The 14,158-nt window shown below is 38.9% G+C and overlaps 1 protein-coding gene across 14 annotated transcripts in view; it reads left to right on the top strand.

The window, feature by feature from the left end:
• LOC148397790 (uncharacterized) overlaps positions 1-14,158 on the top strand; it is a 112,042-nt gene that overhangs the window by 91,624 nt on the left and 6,260 nt on the right. For 5 of the 14 annotated variants that reach the window (XM_088376715.1, XM_088376716.1, XM_088376719.1 and 2 more), the window contains 3 exons: positions 4,315-4,389; positions 4,474-4,531; positions 4,606-9,076. The exons of 2 other annotated variants lie outside the window; for them this stretch is intronic. In XM_088376715.1, coding sequence (XP_088232841.1) covers positions 4,315-4,389; positions 4,474-4,531; positions 4,606-4,923 — 451 coding nt within the window. In that variant the 3' untranslated portion in view covers positions 4,924-9,076. Of the gene's footprint in view, positions 1-4,314; positions 4,532-4,605; positions 9,077-14,158 lie in introns of those variants that run through there. 7 more of the 14 variants (XR_015858690.1, XR_015858687.1, XR_015858691.1 and 4 more) reach the window with 4 other exon arrangements.

The raw sequence follows: 14,158 nt of genomic DNA, 5'->3' as shown, positions 1-14,158 counted from the left end.
ACTTTGCACAAGTACAATTTGGCACAAGACACATTGTTGTGGGATGAGACTGTCCCTGTCCTCACTACTGTGTTGTTTTCAAGTCGTGTTATCTTATTTTATTGGACTAAAATGTTTTTTTATTATTACATTTATTTAATATATTATTATAATATAATATATTATAATAACAAATATAATATATTTAATAATATTTAATCATTTAATTTTATTAGTATTTTATTTGTTTATTTTTTAAAGATGATGTGGATTAAATGGAGAACAGTAAAGCTTTGTCCTGACGCACCAAAAAAAAAAAAACTGTTCTCAAACAAGCAATGAAAGCATATAGAAGTCATCCATGTCCCAGTTTAAATACAACCTTATTTGCAGTGAAGAAGGAATTCCCGCTAGTATCGCGACTGTTGGACAGTCGTAGAACCTCTGATACCAACATGTAATCTGGGACAACATCAAAGTGCTCACACTGGTAGACAAATTAGACATTGCAACACGCTGGGACCCAATTTGACTTGATCACACTTATTGCACATGACTGTCATAACTAAATATAAATGATTGCCATCATAAAAGATGTCATTTTCTTTCTTTTTATCTCTTACAATTACCAAACTAATGAAGCTTTCCTCCTCATTCCCGTGAGTAATAAGAGCCAGCCTGCTGTGTTCGCATTGTAATTTCATCTTGCACTCTAACCCTAAATGAATACATACGTCATGTGGTTTACATGCTGTTTCTGTATTAGTCAACCCAGCGTTCTGAAAGAGACGCCTCTAATTTCAGTTTTTGATATCCTAAGTATGCTTCATGCTTGCGGTGGCAGGGAATGTTGTGCAGGGGACAAACCCATAATCTCGTTAGCGTTACGGGTCTGTTTGCCAGACTGCAGAGCCAGACGACGGCATGGTGGAACTTTCCAGTTGTTCACGGAGCTCCGCTTTCAGTACAGATTAAGAAAAAAAAAGTGAAAATATCCAGTACTATAAGTCCATAAAACAAACCTTGTCAACCGATATTAGTCATCTGCATGGTTGCAAACCTACTGCGGGTTGACACTACACGATGCGATGCAACTTCATGTGCATATAAATTTGGTGTTTAAAGAATATCTGTACTGAAATATGATTCATTCAAACATTTTTTTCCCCAGTACATTTTGGTAAGGATATATTGTACGAGATAAATGAACAAAAACAATATTCCATGCAGTACAGAGGCTCCCTTTAGTGGTATGCAAAAGGATCACTGAATTCAATTTGTCCAATTACGGTAAAGTGGCTTAAACCTTTTATTTATTCCATATAATAATGTTCAAAATACAGTTTTGTCGTAGTTGACTTAAAGTTCAAAAACGTTTGTAAAGTTAACATATATTTGAATACAATTTATCTGATCATAATTTAAGTACAGTTTTTCATTTTCGTACATTTCAGCAAAGTGTTCATAATTCAAGAACAATTTTTACCTTTTTCCTAAATTTAAGCAAAGTTAATATTAAATATACTTTTTATGAATACAATTTCCACCTCGTTTTTGATGAACATTTTACTGTATTTCAATGTTGGTTATGTAATAAATACTTGTAGAACCAATTTCATAATACAGTAGACTTATTTTAGCATAACAGTGATTATTTCAGCAACATCAATTGAACCCGTCTACCTCTTAATGTAGCCATGCCCACACACGCATACATATCGGATTACCCTGTCATGAGCTAGAATACACACATCAGGGTCTACAGGAGTTCAAAGTTCTTGGGTGTCCTCGACACTGAAGCGAGTTATTTTAGTCCCCCCATTGACCTAAATTACCTTTTAAATTGCACCCTTTGTGTCCAGACCCAATAAAGGGATGTAATCATTTCTTAACCTTGTAATATATCATAATAGTGAAGCATGAGTTTCTGCATTAACCTCATTATCCCCAAAATTGTTTGGAGTTCATTTACAAAGCTACTGCAGATGTTTTCCTGTTCCACATTTGTATTAGTGATATTTTAACAGCCAAAATAGATGACTGTGTCAAATTGGCTATTTTCTTTGAAGTGGAATTAAACTCTACCACATAAGCGACGGTTTGCGTCGCAGGCAAACTATAGAGGAATGGCAACCTCATTTCCCAAGTTTACCACAAGGTTCAAGCATGCATAGCCTGTGGTCAGAGTGTTGCTGTACACTCTCGTAATGTCTGTCTGCAACCCGCCTCACTTCCTCCTCTTCCTCTCCCAGGAAGTGTTCGCCTCCGAGGCCTTTGGAGTTAAGGTGGCGGCCTTTGTCGTAGTGCACAGTAAACCACATCCAATGTGATTCGTATGTCCCTCAACTCAAGTCTGGGCTTCATTTGTATTCTCTGACCGAGGCCAGATCCGACCTAAAAAATCTGTCATTGAGATTGAGCTCACTTAGTGTTTTCGACAAGCTTAGAAATGTTGCATTTTGAATGACATGAAAAGTGAGGACTGTCCACAAACAAGACATTCTCACGATACTTTGTCATAATTTAGGGTTTTCCCCCCTCCCCTACCGTAAAGGTTTTACTTGAGCTTTAGCAGTCTGCAAAGTTACTCAGGCTAATGTGGAGCTGCAGGCTGAAGTGCGGATAAATTAAATCTCCACATGTATCCCATTATCCCAACACAGTATGCCATCGACATTCTCTTCTAAAATAAGTTCCATAAAAAAAGAATGGCATATTTTGTCCGCAAGTGTGTCCTGTGGCTACCTTTTTTTCCTTGCCGTTAGTTTCCAGATTAGTATTGGGTATTTCAGTAAATTAGTTATGGGGAGGCCTACAGAATGAACCGAGAATATAGAAATTGCGACAGGAATGTTTTGACATGCTATGACAGACAGCGTGAGCAGGAATATGAAATATTGAATCAAGGGAGGTCAAATCTCTCAATCCGAAAAAAAAATGACTTTGCCACTCTCACCATGGAAACAGGAGACTCATATTGTAAAGATCTGATGATATTAACAAAGGCTGATGATATTCCAAAATGTGATTTTTTTGTTTTTTTTGTTTTTAAGATTGGCCTGCTTACAAAGTACTGATTTTTCCATATTATTGTTATTATTATTATTATTGAAACCTTACATGCTATAGAAAAACAAAACAATGGCAGATTCAAAATCAGTACCCAAAAAAATAACCTAGAAGAACATACTTGTCTCTGTGATTGCAAAATGTTTAAATTTCTAAAGATTTTCAGTTTATTTCATCCCAAAACCAAAAACTACAGTTCAGTGACATATAATGTAATGAAAACGAAACTTAACTCGAGAGAGAATGCTTCCGTGCAGTAGTGAAAAGGTCACATTCAAAGGTCCAATGATTAATTTGAACTTTTCCACCAAACTTAGTTAATCTGTGGAAATGGTCAAAAAGCAATTTGCAGACATATGGAGCACCAACGGCAGAATGGTTCAGGTTTGGGCCCCCCGGTGCACGAAAGTTGAGATGCTCAGAAAATTGGGCTGTCCTGCTGCAGTCTGGGCTTTATTCCAGAAAGCCTGAAAACGTTCAGTGTCGATCCGTCATCCCCCCCTTAGTAAGCGAGCTGCTCGCCACAGAATCAGGTGGTTGCAATTAGAGAAAATTAGCCCCGCTAATATGATTATTATAAAAAGTATTTTATGAGGGTTGCTGGTGGTGTTTTGCTGAATATACGCCAGACAGGATGCAACATTTTTCACTGGCAGACAAATTAACCATTTGCATCTTAAAAGGAATTCGTTGGCGATTTTGTAATTCCTCATCAGCACAATTAAGCCCATTTATTCCTTCCAACATATTCCGAAACATCCTTTTTTCATTCCCCTCGGCCAGCTAGCTCCGTGTCAGCGCGACAGTGCTGTATCATCTTATTAAATAAAGGAGCCAACTAATTTAATAATAAATTCCTTCTGCGCCGCAGAGGTCATTACCTTGACTCATGGAACAAATCCATTTAATTTTCAAGTAAACAATAAACACTTGTTGATCTAATAAAAAAATGTAAGAAGATTAAAAGAGCAGCGGACACGTAAATGCAAATTGAATCAGCGTGTTATTGATATTAACAACGTCTCAAAGAAAATATCAAAATATCAGATCAAGATGTAAACATCTGGGAATTTGAGGACATTTTTAGAAGTATGTTTTCATTGCGTAATTTTTGTCAAATTTGACCATTGCAACTTTAATGAAACATTTGAGCTGAAATGATGCAGTTAGTTACAAGCAATAAATGTAAACTTTTTGCAACTTTTTCTCCTGGTTAAACTTGGTGGGTGTTAAATTTGCTGACAAATATTCCACTTGTCTCACTAGACACGCCGCCGGTCCTTCAGAGGCGAGTCTTGGTCAGAATGAGCTCCCTGTAGAGGTGCAGAAGGAAGAGCCCGAGCAAGTGATCCTACCTGCTGCATTGTTCCTAGTTTGTAAAGTCCTCCGGATTCAATTGCCAATGCCCTCGCTGCTTTGATACAGTTGCTTGGATACCGAGTCCACCTGGACCAGCATATGGTCGCAGCATGCTGCTCTTCATGTAAGACCCAGTTTTTTTTTTGGTCCCTTTTCTCAAACTCCCACTCTATTGATATCTCACTTTTTTTTATCCAGCAAAAAAAGAAAAAAAAAAAAAAAAACATCACCACCCACATCCCAGCTACTTTAAACCTCCCTCAAACTTTGCTCTCTGATGAGGCTGCCCTGCCTGTGTACTGCTCTAATCACTTCTGCAGACTGTCTGAGGGTAAATGTGTGGCCGAACCAGTGAGAGAGTGCGAGGAAGCTGGATGGAATAATTATAAGATAGATGACGGATGGGTCATAGCCCGTGACTGTCAGGAGGTGTACGGCTTAGGGTTACACGGGCCAAAGCCTGAGAGACTTAATGTTACACAGGAGAGAGCAACTGAGGTGAAAATCATGACGTGAAAAGGACACAATAGTTTCATTGTATGCTTTGATATCAAAAATTTTCTTGTCAATTCATTTCTTTTGAAAATGTTGTTGACTCAAAAACTCCCTGGATGAAAAGCTATTAACATACACAATTACAATAAGAATTGTTGCCATTTAAATTGATATATACTTTTCTCAGTGTTAAATTTAAACATGGATAAAAACAAAATGAAAAATATAAAATTGCCGGTACTGTTTACAAAGCCTTACATTGGTTCCCAGACAGCTGTAGAATAGATTTTAGATTTCTGCTTATGGTAAAAAAAAAATAATAATAAATCACTTCACGGTTTGGGTCCTGAATACTTTAAAGAAAGACCAAGCCTGCAGTGTACTAAATGATTTTAAATCCAGGTTAAAACCTTTTTTTGAATTCCTTTAATTAAGGTGTTTTAAATATTTTGAAAACTTTTATTCAACTTTTATTTTATTTAACTTTTATTTCTTTACTCAATATCCTCTGTAACTGTGTCAAGTTTATCTAAGAAATCCCATCAAACCTCCAAGACCATTCACTGCTGATAGAACTCAATTTATTTCTTTTAAACACAATTTATGCTTATATGATTAGCATCATTATGTCTATTATTTCAAGGTGCACTTCCATTTCAGCATCACCCACAAACAAGTTGCAACATTTGTCTCCGGTAGCCGCAGCTTAGGGAGCAACCGCATGAATAAAAGATGACTCGGCGTGTCGTTTAGCCGATTCCGCATCAAATGTGTTCGCTGCGTCTCGCTTGAATAATGTAGATAGGTCCCGTCGAAAAGGTCAGCGGATATTACCTTTCATTTTGAGATTCACTGCGTTTTCTCCAAACATGTGGCGTCTAATGCAAACAGCATGAAGTCAGGAGGCCTCTCGGTAGACGCCCACGTAGAGACGGATCATAAGATACACTGTAAAATTACACAAGTTCATTACGTGTTTCTTTGACTTTTTGTTCTTTCTTAAAAGCAAACATGGCTGCACGATATTCGTATTTATCTCCGCAAAAGAGGTCATGTTTTTTGTTTTTCAATGTAGTTTTCTGAATTATACAGTACAACTATCATTCTCGAACGCCTCGACAGATGTACGGTGTGGATGGAGGTTAACAGTTGTGTAAAAATGGTGCGTATGAAAATCTAAACAAGTGTGGTTTGCATTTTGTTTATTTTTTAAATGGTAATGGTAAAAACTAGGGTTAGGGTTTCAATCTAGGGTTAAGGTTTTAAACTAGGGTTTCAATCTAACAGCGTTTCAAACTAGGATTAGGGTTTCAAACTAGGGTTTCAAACTAGGGTTAGAGTTTTAAACTAGGGTTTCAAACTATGGTTAGGGTTTTAAACTAGGGTTTAATATACGGTTACTTAGTTCTCTTCAATGATTGTTTAAAATAGGCACAAACATATCTCAAAAGTTGCTATTGCGACTTGTAACGCGGTCAAACCAAATTTATGTCACGTTTGGCAGTTATTTAAATCTTTTCCTTCCTGGTACACAATTCACCTCACTCTCTTTTTCAAATGCATTGGGGAATATTTAAACGTGACATTTAAACAAGAAACCTTTTGTATTCTGATGAGAACTGACAGAAGAGAACCGAGGTCAAGCCCGGGCGCTACAAATCCAGGATGGACAAACCACAATACATTATACAATTAACTGCAAAGGGTTTCCCTCCCAAGTGTAATTTAACATGAAAATCTCATCAGATCAGTACCTAACAGATATTATTTTACCTCTGAAACTTCCCTGAGCAATAAGTCTATATCAATAACAGTAGCTACTGAAAGTCTGTTAAATAACAGATTTCTGCCACCATTATTTTTTTCCAGATAAGTCCCATCAATCATCTTCTCAAGCTACAAATACCCACAACATTTTGAAAAATCAACCGCTGAAATGGTTCTGCACTACCTTTAATGTTTTGTTTTTAATTAATGACAGCCACACAAGAGCAATTAGGAGGTGAGGCCGACGATGCGTCGTCACGGGAAACAGCTCAGGGACTTCTGCTCTTGTCAACATTGATTAATTCAGCGCCACACCAAACTTATTTGTCCCTCCGAGGCCCGGTTTGTCACTTGCACTTTGCATCATCGCGTTGAAGCGGAGATCATGTGAGATGTGATTGACAAGTGATCCGAGTAGTCAGAAGCGGAAGGAGCTTGTTAAGTCGTCATTCCCTTCACCAGATGACTCTGAAAAGAAATTCACTAAATGTTAATTCATGTGACGTCTTAAATGGCTGTGGCACTTTTTTTGACAAGACATCCAGTTGTCACCTAAGTTGATTGCCTGATTGTACTTGTCGGCAAATACACAGCCCGGGAATCTGCACGACTTCCATACTGGTCCAAAATATGCAAAAATTCTCTCATGCACAAAGCAGCTCCTTCATGAATGCACATAACTGGAGTACTTTAAATATAAAACATTTCTTTTAGCCTTAAGGGTTCCACTTTTCAGTCTAATTATGAGGATTGATACAACATTCATAAGCCCCTTATGGATCCAGCATCCATCAATGATTTACCCTGACACATTTTTAACAAGTCACTAAATATTAATTGTTCCCTTCAAATCAAAAGGAGCAGGATTTAATATTCAATGTGCTGCTCAGTTATCTTAGCCAGACATTACATTCCCGGGATTATTTCTTTTTTTTTTTTTTTTAGTTTTTAGTAGTGTAGATATATCTTGATGCCTGGGGGTTAAATTGTGGCCCAAAATCAAATACCAAGGTAAATTGGAATTCAACATTTGAGGAGAACGTGCAGCCGCTCGTGTGACATACTGAGGCCTCTGCATATCAAACATCTCTTCTAAAAAAAGTTGGGACCATAACCATCAGATTGACACACTCCTGAAGAAGTTGGTCGAATCTAACTTGTGATCGATTTGTGCTCAGGTTATAGTCCAGCGTGCAGCCGTTGGTGCGCTCAGCTAGCCCAAGTCTTGTCAGTTGTGAGTTTTCCCTCCACTGGCTTTGTCCTGTCAGCTTTGAAACAACTTCTATCAGCGTCGTCTTCGGCTCTCGCTTTCAATATTCATCTGGTCTTCTCACTGCCTGTGATAGTGGCCAATACAGCGGCTGTCTCCACCCATTAGAGTTCAATAAAAGTCCTGTTAGAGCAGAGAGAGTGGCGCATTTGTCAAAGTGAGGACGACGCACTTGTGCACAATGTGTGTCTGCCTTAATGCATCTAACGACTCTGTGCCAGCTTCACCGTTAGGGTTTTTTCAAGCAAATGCCTAAAAAAAAGCCCACTTCATTCATTTGTCCTTCTTTTGCTTAAATCTTAAATATATGTCTGCATTTATCTACTTCTGTAACATTACAGCTCCTTAACACAGTTAGACCAGTGGTCCCCAACGTTTTTTGCGCCACGGACCGGTTACGTGTCAGAAATATTTTCTCGGACCGGCCTTTATACGAATAAATACATTTATATAAATAAATAATAAATTTATAATAAATATATAAACACGATGAAATAAAATGATACCACTATTTCTTTCTTTTAGTAGGTTTTTTTTCCAGTTTTTCCTTGCCCTCTTGGGAGCTTAGGATCAGGGGTGAGCGAACGAGTCAGTGATTTGCATTTCCAGTTCATCGCGAGAACGGATCAGTGAGGGAACGAATCCTGATTTTCCCGTTCGCGAACAAGTTACTGGGTGAACTGCCTTCCCGTGCACCAACGGATCAGTCAGTGAACGTGTTGCGTCTCCCTCCTGGCGTGAACTATGTAAGCCAGAATGTAGATTTACGATTTGCTAAGGAAAGAAAGAACCACTCACTGAAACACCACATCTTTTATGCACGTTTTCTCCACGCTAACGGCTAACTTTATTGCATGAAGGGATGCGCCGTCATGCAACAACGGGGTGATTATGCTTTTCTTTGTGTAATCTTGATTTTATAACAGAGTAGTTTTTAAATAACGTGTATGCATATATACGCCTAAATATTGTTATCTACTGCAATTTCACATTGGATTGCTGGTTTGAAATTTACTTATTATTATTATTATTATTATACTATTTTTTGTTTTAAATAAACATTTATGTTAAAACTTGTCTGGTGTTTTATTCCTTGTTTTTATATTCGCCAATTAAAACATAAAAATTTCACATTGGATTGCTGGTTTGAAATTTGCTTTTAATAATATTATTATTATTATATTATTTTTTGTTTTAAATAAACATTTATGTTAAAACTTGTCTGGTGTTTTATTCCCTGTTTTTATATTCGCCAATTAAAACATAAAAATCAGACATTTGGTTAATTGGTGTATATGACAATATGTGTTTTGCGTTGTTATATGAGTTGGTGTCCCCCGAAATAACAGTTGTCGGCATAACTGATTTTTTTTTCAACCTTTTATTCAAACACAAACACATTCGGCATAGTAACACCATCAACTACAATCCAACAAATACAAACTCAATGTCGGCAGAACGTGTGTTGGCTGGCACAGCAGCGACGCTGTCTGTCACTTGTGAATCTTCGCGAACAAACCTGAAAATGGCGTTGTACCTAATAGAGTAAAAAAAAAAAAAAAAAAAAAAAAGAATTAAAAAAATTAAAAAAGTGTAGTGAACGATTCTTTTGAACAAATCTTTTGAGTGAACCGATTCTAGATTCAGTTCACTTAAAACTGGAATGCACATCACTAGTACAAAAGAGTGCAGACGGGTGAAAGCTTCCATGTTGAAATAGCCGACTGGTTAATGACATGGGCTCTTGCTTGGTATGAACCTGGTTCGATCCCAGGTGTGAGCATATGTGGTTTTAGAATTGGAACCTCACAAATGCAAGTATTTATGTGTAAATACATAAGGTGGCCCCGCCCCTAAGTCGGCCGAGTGAAAACCAATGGATCACGCCCACTACCTAGGGGGCGGGGTGAAATCCAATAGTATAGGACACTCCATTAGGTACACCGCCATTTTCAGATGTACCTAATAACAGGCCACTTCATTAGGGAAAAATCATGGTCAAAGCTTAAATGAAAGTGAGAAGTTCCACACCTGCCCTCACCCCCACTGTCTGATGTTTGATCTGTGACGTCACTGCATTGGAAACTGCACCTTTGACCATGATATTTCCCTAATAAAGTGGCCTGTTATGAGGTACACTTGAAAATGGTGGTGTACCTAATGGAGTGTCCGTTTTATTCCCTCGTTAAGCGCACCTGCGTGAAAAGTTTTAGCTCCTGCAGAACGTGAAAATGACCAAAAACTTTTCACGCAGGTGCGCTTAACGAGGGAATCACACGGACACTCCATTAGGTACACCACCATTTTCAAGTGTACCTAATAACAGGCCACTTTATTAGGGCAATATCTAGTCCTCACCTTTCACTTAAACCAGGGATGTGGACCTCCAGTCCTTGAGGGGCTGCGTTCCAATATGTTTTCCAAGTTACCCTCGTTAAGCGCACCTGCGTGAAAAGTTTTTGGTCATTTTCACTTTTGCAGGAGCTAAAACTTTTCACGCAGGTGCACTTAACGAGGGAATCTTGGAAAACATGTTGGAATGCGGCCCCAAGGACTAGAGCTTGACACATGTGACCTTTGGCCATGATATTGCCCTAATAAAGTGGCCTGTTATGAGGTACACTTGAAAATGGCGGTGTACCTAATGGAGTGTCCGTGTGATTCCCTCGTTAAGCGCACCTGCGTGAAAAGTTTTTGGTCATTTTCACATTCTGCAGGAGCTAAAACTTTTCACGCAGGTGCGCTTAACGAGGGAATCACACGGACACTCCATTAGGTACACTGCCATTTTCAAGTGTACCTCATAACAGGCCACTTGACACATGTGACCTTTAAACATGATATTTCCCTAGTACAGTGGCCTGTTATTAGGTACACTTGAAAATGGCGGTGTACCTAATGGAGTGTCCGTGTGATTCCCTCGTTAAGCGCACCTGCGTGAAAAGTTTTTGGTCATTTCACGTTCTGCAAGAGCTAAAACTTTTCACGCAGGTGCGCTTAACGAGGGAATCACACGGACACTCCATTAGGTACACTGCCATTTTCAAGTGTACCTAATAACAGACCACTTGACACATGTGACCTTTGACCATGATATTTCCCTAACACAGTGGCCTGTTATTAGGTACACTTGAAAATGGCGGTGTACCTAATGGAGTGTCCGTGTGATTCCCTCGTTAAGCGCACCTGCGTGAAAAGTTTTTGGTCATTTTCACGTTCTGCAGGAGCTAAAACTTTTCACGCAGGTGCGCTTAACGAGGGTATCACACGGACACTCTATTAGGTACACCGCCATTTTCAAGTGTACCTAATAACAGGCCACTTTATTAGGGAAATATCATGGTCAAAAGTGCAGTTTCCAATGCAGTTTCCAAGTGACGTCACAGATCAAACAGCCAATCAGAAAGTGGGGGTGAGGGCGGGTGTGGCACTTTTCACTTTCATTTAAGCTTTGACCATGATTTTTCCCTAATGAAGTGGCCTGTTATTAGGTACACCTGAAAATGGCGGTGTACCTAATGGAGTGTCCTATACTATTGGATTTCACCCCGCCCCCTAGGTAGTGGGCGTGATCCATTGGTTTTCTCTCGGCCGACTCGGGGCGGGGCCAGTTTATGTATTTACACATAAATAATTGCATTTGTGAGGTTCCAATTCTAAAATCACATTTGGGTATATGCTCACACCTGGGATCGAACCAGGTTCATACCGAGCAAGAGCCCGTGTCATTAACCAGTCGGCTATTTCGACATGGAAGGTTTCAGCCGTCTAGGACTCTTTTGTACTAGTGATGTGCATTCCAGTGAACACTAGAATCGGTTCACTCAAAAGATTTGTTCAAAAGAATCGTTCACTACACTTTCTTAGTTATTTATTCTTTTTTTTTTTTTTTTTACTCTATTAGGAACACCGCCATTTTCAGGTTCGTTCGCGAAGATTCTCGAGTGACAGAGTGTCGCTGCTGTGCCAGCCGACACACAATGTGCCGACATTGATGTTTTAATTTTGTATTTGTTGGATTGTAGTTGATGGTGTTATTATGCCAAATGTGTTTGTGTTTGAATAAAAGGTTGAAAAAAAAAGTCCGTTATGCCGACAATTGTTATTTTGGGGGACACCAACTCATATGACAACGCAAAAAAAAAACCTCATATAGATCACCAAATGATTCCCGAGCGCGGCACCGCTGCTGCTCACTGCTCCCCTCTCCCCGAGGGGATGGATCAAAATCACACGGGGATGGGTTAAATGCAGAGGACAAATTTCACCACACCCAGATGTGTGTGTGACGATCATTGGGACTTTAACTTTAAAACACATATTGTCATATACACCAGTTAACCAAATGTCTGATTTTTATGTTTTAATTGGCAAATATAAAAACAAGGAATAAAACACCAGACAAGTTTTAACATAAATGTTTATTTAAAACAAAAATAATATAATAATAATATTAAAAGTAAATTTCAAACCAGCAATCCAATGTGCAATTTTCATGTTTTAATTGGCGAATATAAAAACAAGGAATAAAACACCAGACAAGTTTTAACATAAATGTTTATTTAAAACAAAAACAAAAAATAATATAATAATAATAATAATAATATTAAAAGTAAAGAGTTAGGGTTAGGGTTAGAGCTAGGGTTAGGGTTAGGGTTTGAGTTAGGGCTAGAGTTAGGGTTAGGGCTGGAGTTAGGGTTAGGGTTAGGGTTTGAGTTAGGGCTGGAGTTAGGGTTAGGGCGAGGGCTGGAGTTAGAGCTAGGGTTAGGGTTAGGGTTTGAGTTAGGGCTGGAGTGAGGGTTAGGGCTGGAGTTAGGGTTAGGGTTAGGGTTTGAGTTAGGGCTGGAGTTAGAGCTAGGGTTAGGGTTAGGGTTTGAGTTAGGGCTGGAGTGAGGGTTAGGGCTGGAGTTAGGGTTAGGGTTAGGGTTTGAGTTAGGGCTTGGAGTTAGAGCTAGGGTTAGGGTTAGGGTTTGAGTTAAGGCTGGAGTGAGGGTTAGGGCTGGAGTTAGGGTTAGGGTTTGAGTTAGGGCTGGAGTTAGGGTTAGGGCGAGGGCTGGAGTTAGAGCTAGGGTTAGGGTTTGAGTTAGGGCTGGAGTGAGGGTTAGGGCTGGAGTTAGGGTTAGGGCTGGAGTTAGGGTTAGGGTTAGGGTTTGAGTTAGGGCTGGAGTTAGAGCTAGGGTTAGGGTTTGAGTTAGGGCTGGAGTGAGGGTTAGGGCTGGAGTTAGGGTTAGGGTTTGAGTTAGGGCTGGAGTTAGAGCTAGGGTTAGGGTTAGGGTTTCAGTTAGGGCTGGAGTGAGGGTTAGGGCTGGAGTTAGGGTTAGGGTTAGGGTTTGAGTTAGGGCTGGAGTTAGGGTTAGGGTTAGGGTTAGGGTTCAAAAGAATCGTTCACTACACTTTCATAGTTATTTATTCTTTTTTTTTTTTTTTACTCTATTAGGAACACCGCCATTTTCAGGTTCGTTCGCGAAGATTCTCGAGTGACAGAGTGTCGCTGCTGTGCCAGCCGACACACAATGTGCCGACATTGATGTTTTAATTTTGTATTTGTTGGATTGTAGTTGATGGTGTTATTATGCCAAATGTGTTTGTGTTTGAATAAAAGGTTGAAAAAAAAAGTCCATTATGCCAACAATTGTTATTTTGGGGGACACCAACTCATATGACAACGCAAAAAAAAAAACTCATATAGATCACCAAATGATTCCCGAGCGCGGCACCGCTGCTGCTCACTGCTCCCCTCTCCCCGAGGGGATGGATCAAAATCACACGGGGATGGGTTAAATGCAGAGGACAAATTTCACCACACCCAGATGTGTGTGTGACGATCATTGGGACTTTAACTTTAAAACACATATTGTCATATACACCAGTTAACCAAATGTCTGATTTTTATGTTTTAATTGGCAAATATAAAAACAAGGAATAAAACACCAGACAAGTTTTAACATAAATGTTTATTTAAAACAAAAATAATATAATAATAATATTAAAAGTAAATTTCAAACCAGCAATCCAATGTGCAATTTTCATGTTTTAATTGGCGAATATAAAAACAAGGAATAAAACACCAGACAAGTTTTAACATAAATGTTTATTTAAAACAAAAACAAAAAATAATATAATAATAATAATAATAATATTAAAAGTAAAGAGTTAGGGTTAGGGTTAGAGCTAGGGTTAGAGCTAGGGTTAGGGTTAGGGTTTGAGTTAGGGCTAGAG

The sequence above is a fragment of the Syngnathus floridae genome, chromosome 5, assembly GCF_059516105.1.
Source record: "Syngnathus floridae isolate MCC-2025c chromosome 5, RoL_Sflo_1.0, whole genome shotgun sequence".
Lineage (NCBI taxonomy): Eukaryota > Metazoa > Chordata > Actinopteri > Syngnathiformes > Syngnathidae > Syngnathus > Syngnathus floridae.
Note: the sequence above shows the minus strand (reverse complement) of the source record. Positions and strands in the feature narration are given on the sequence as shown.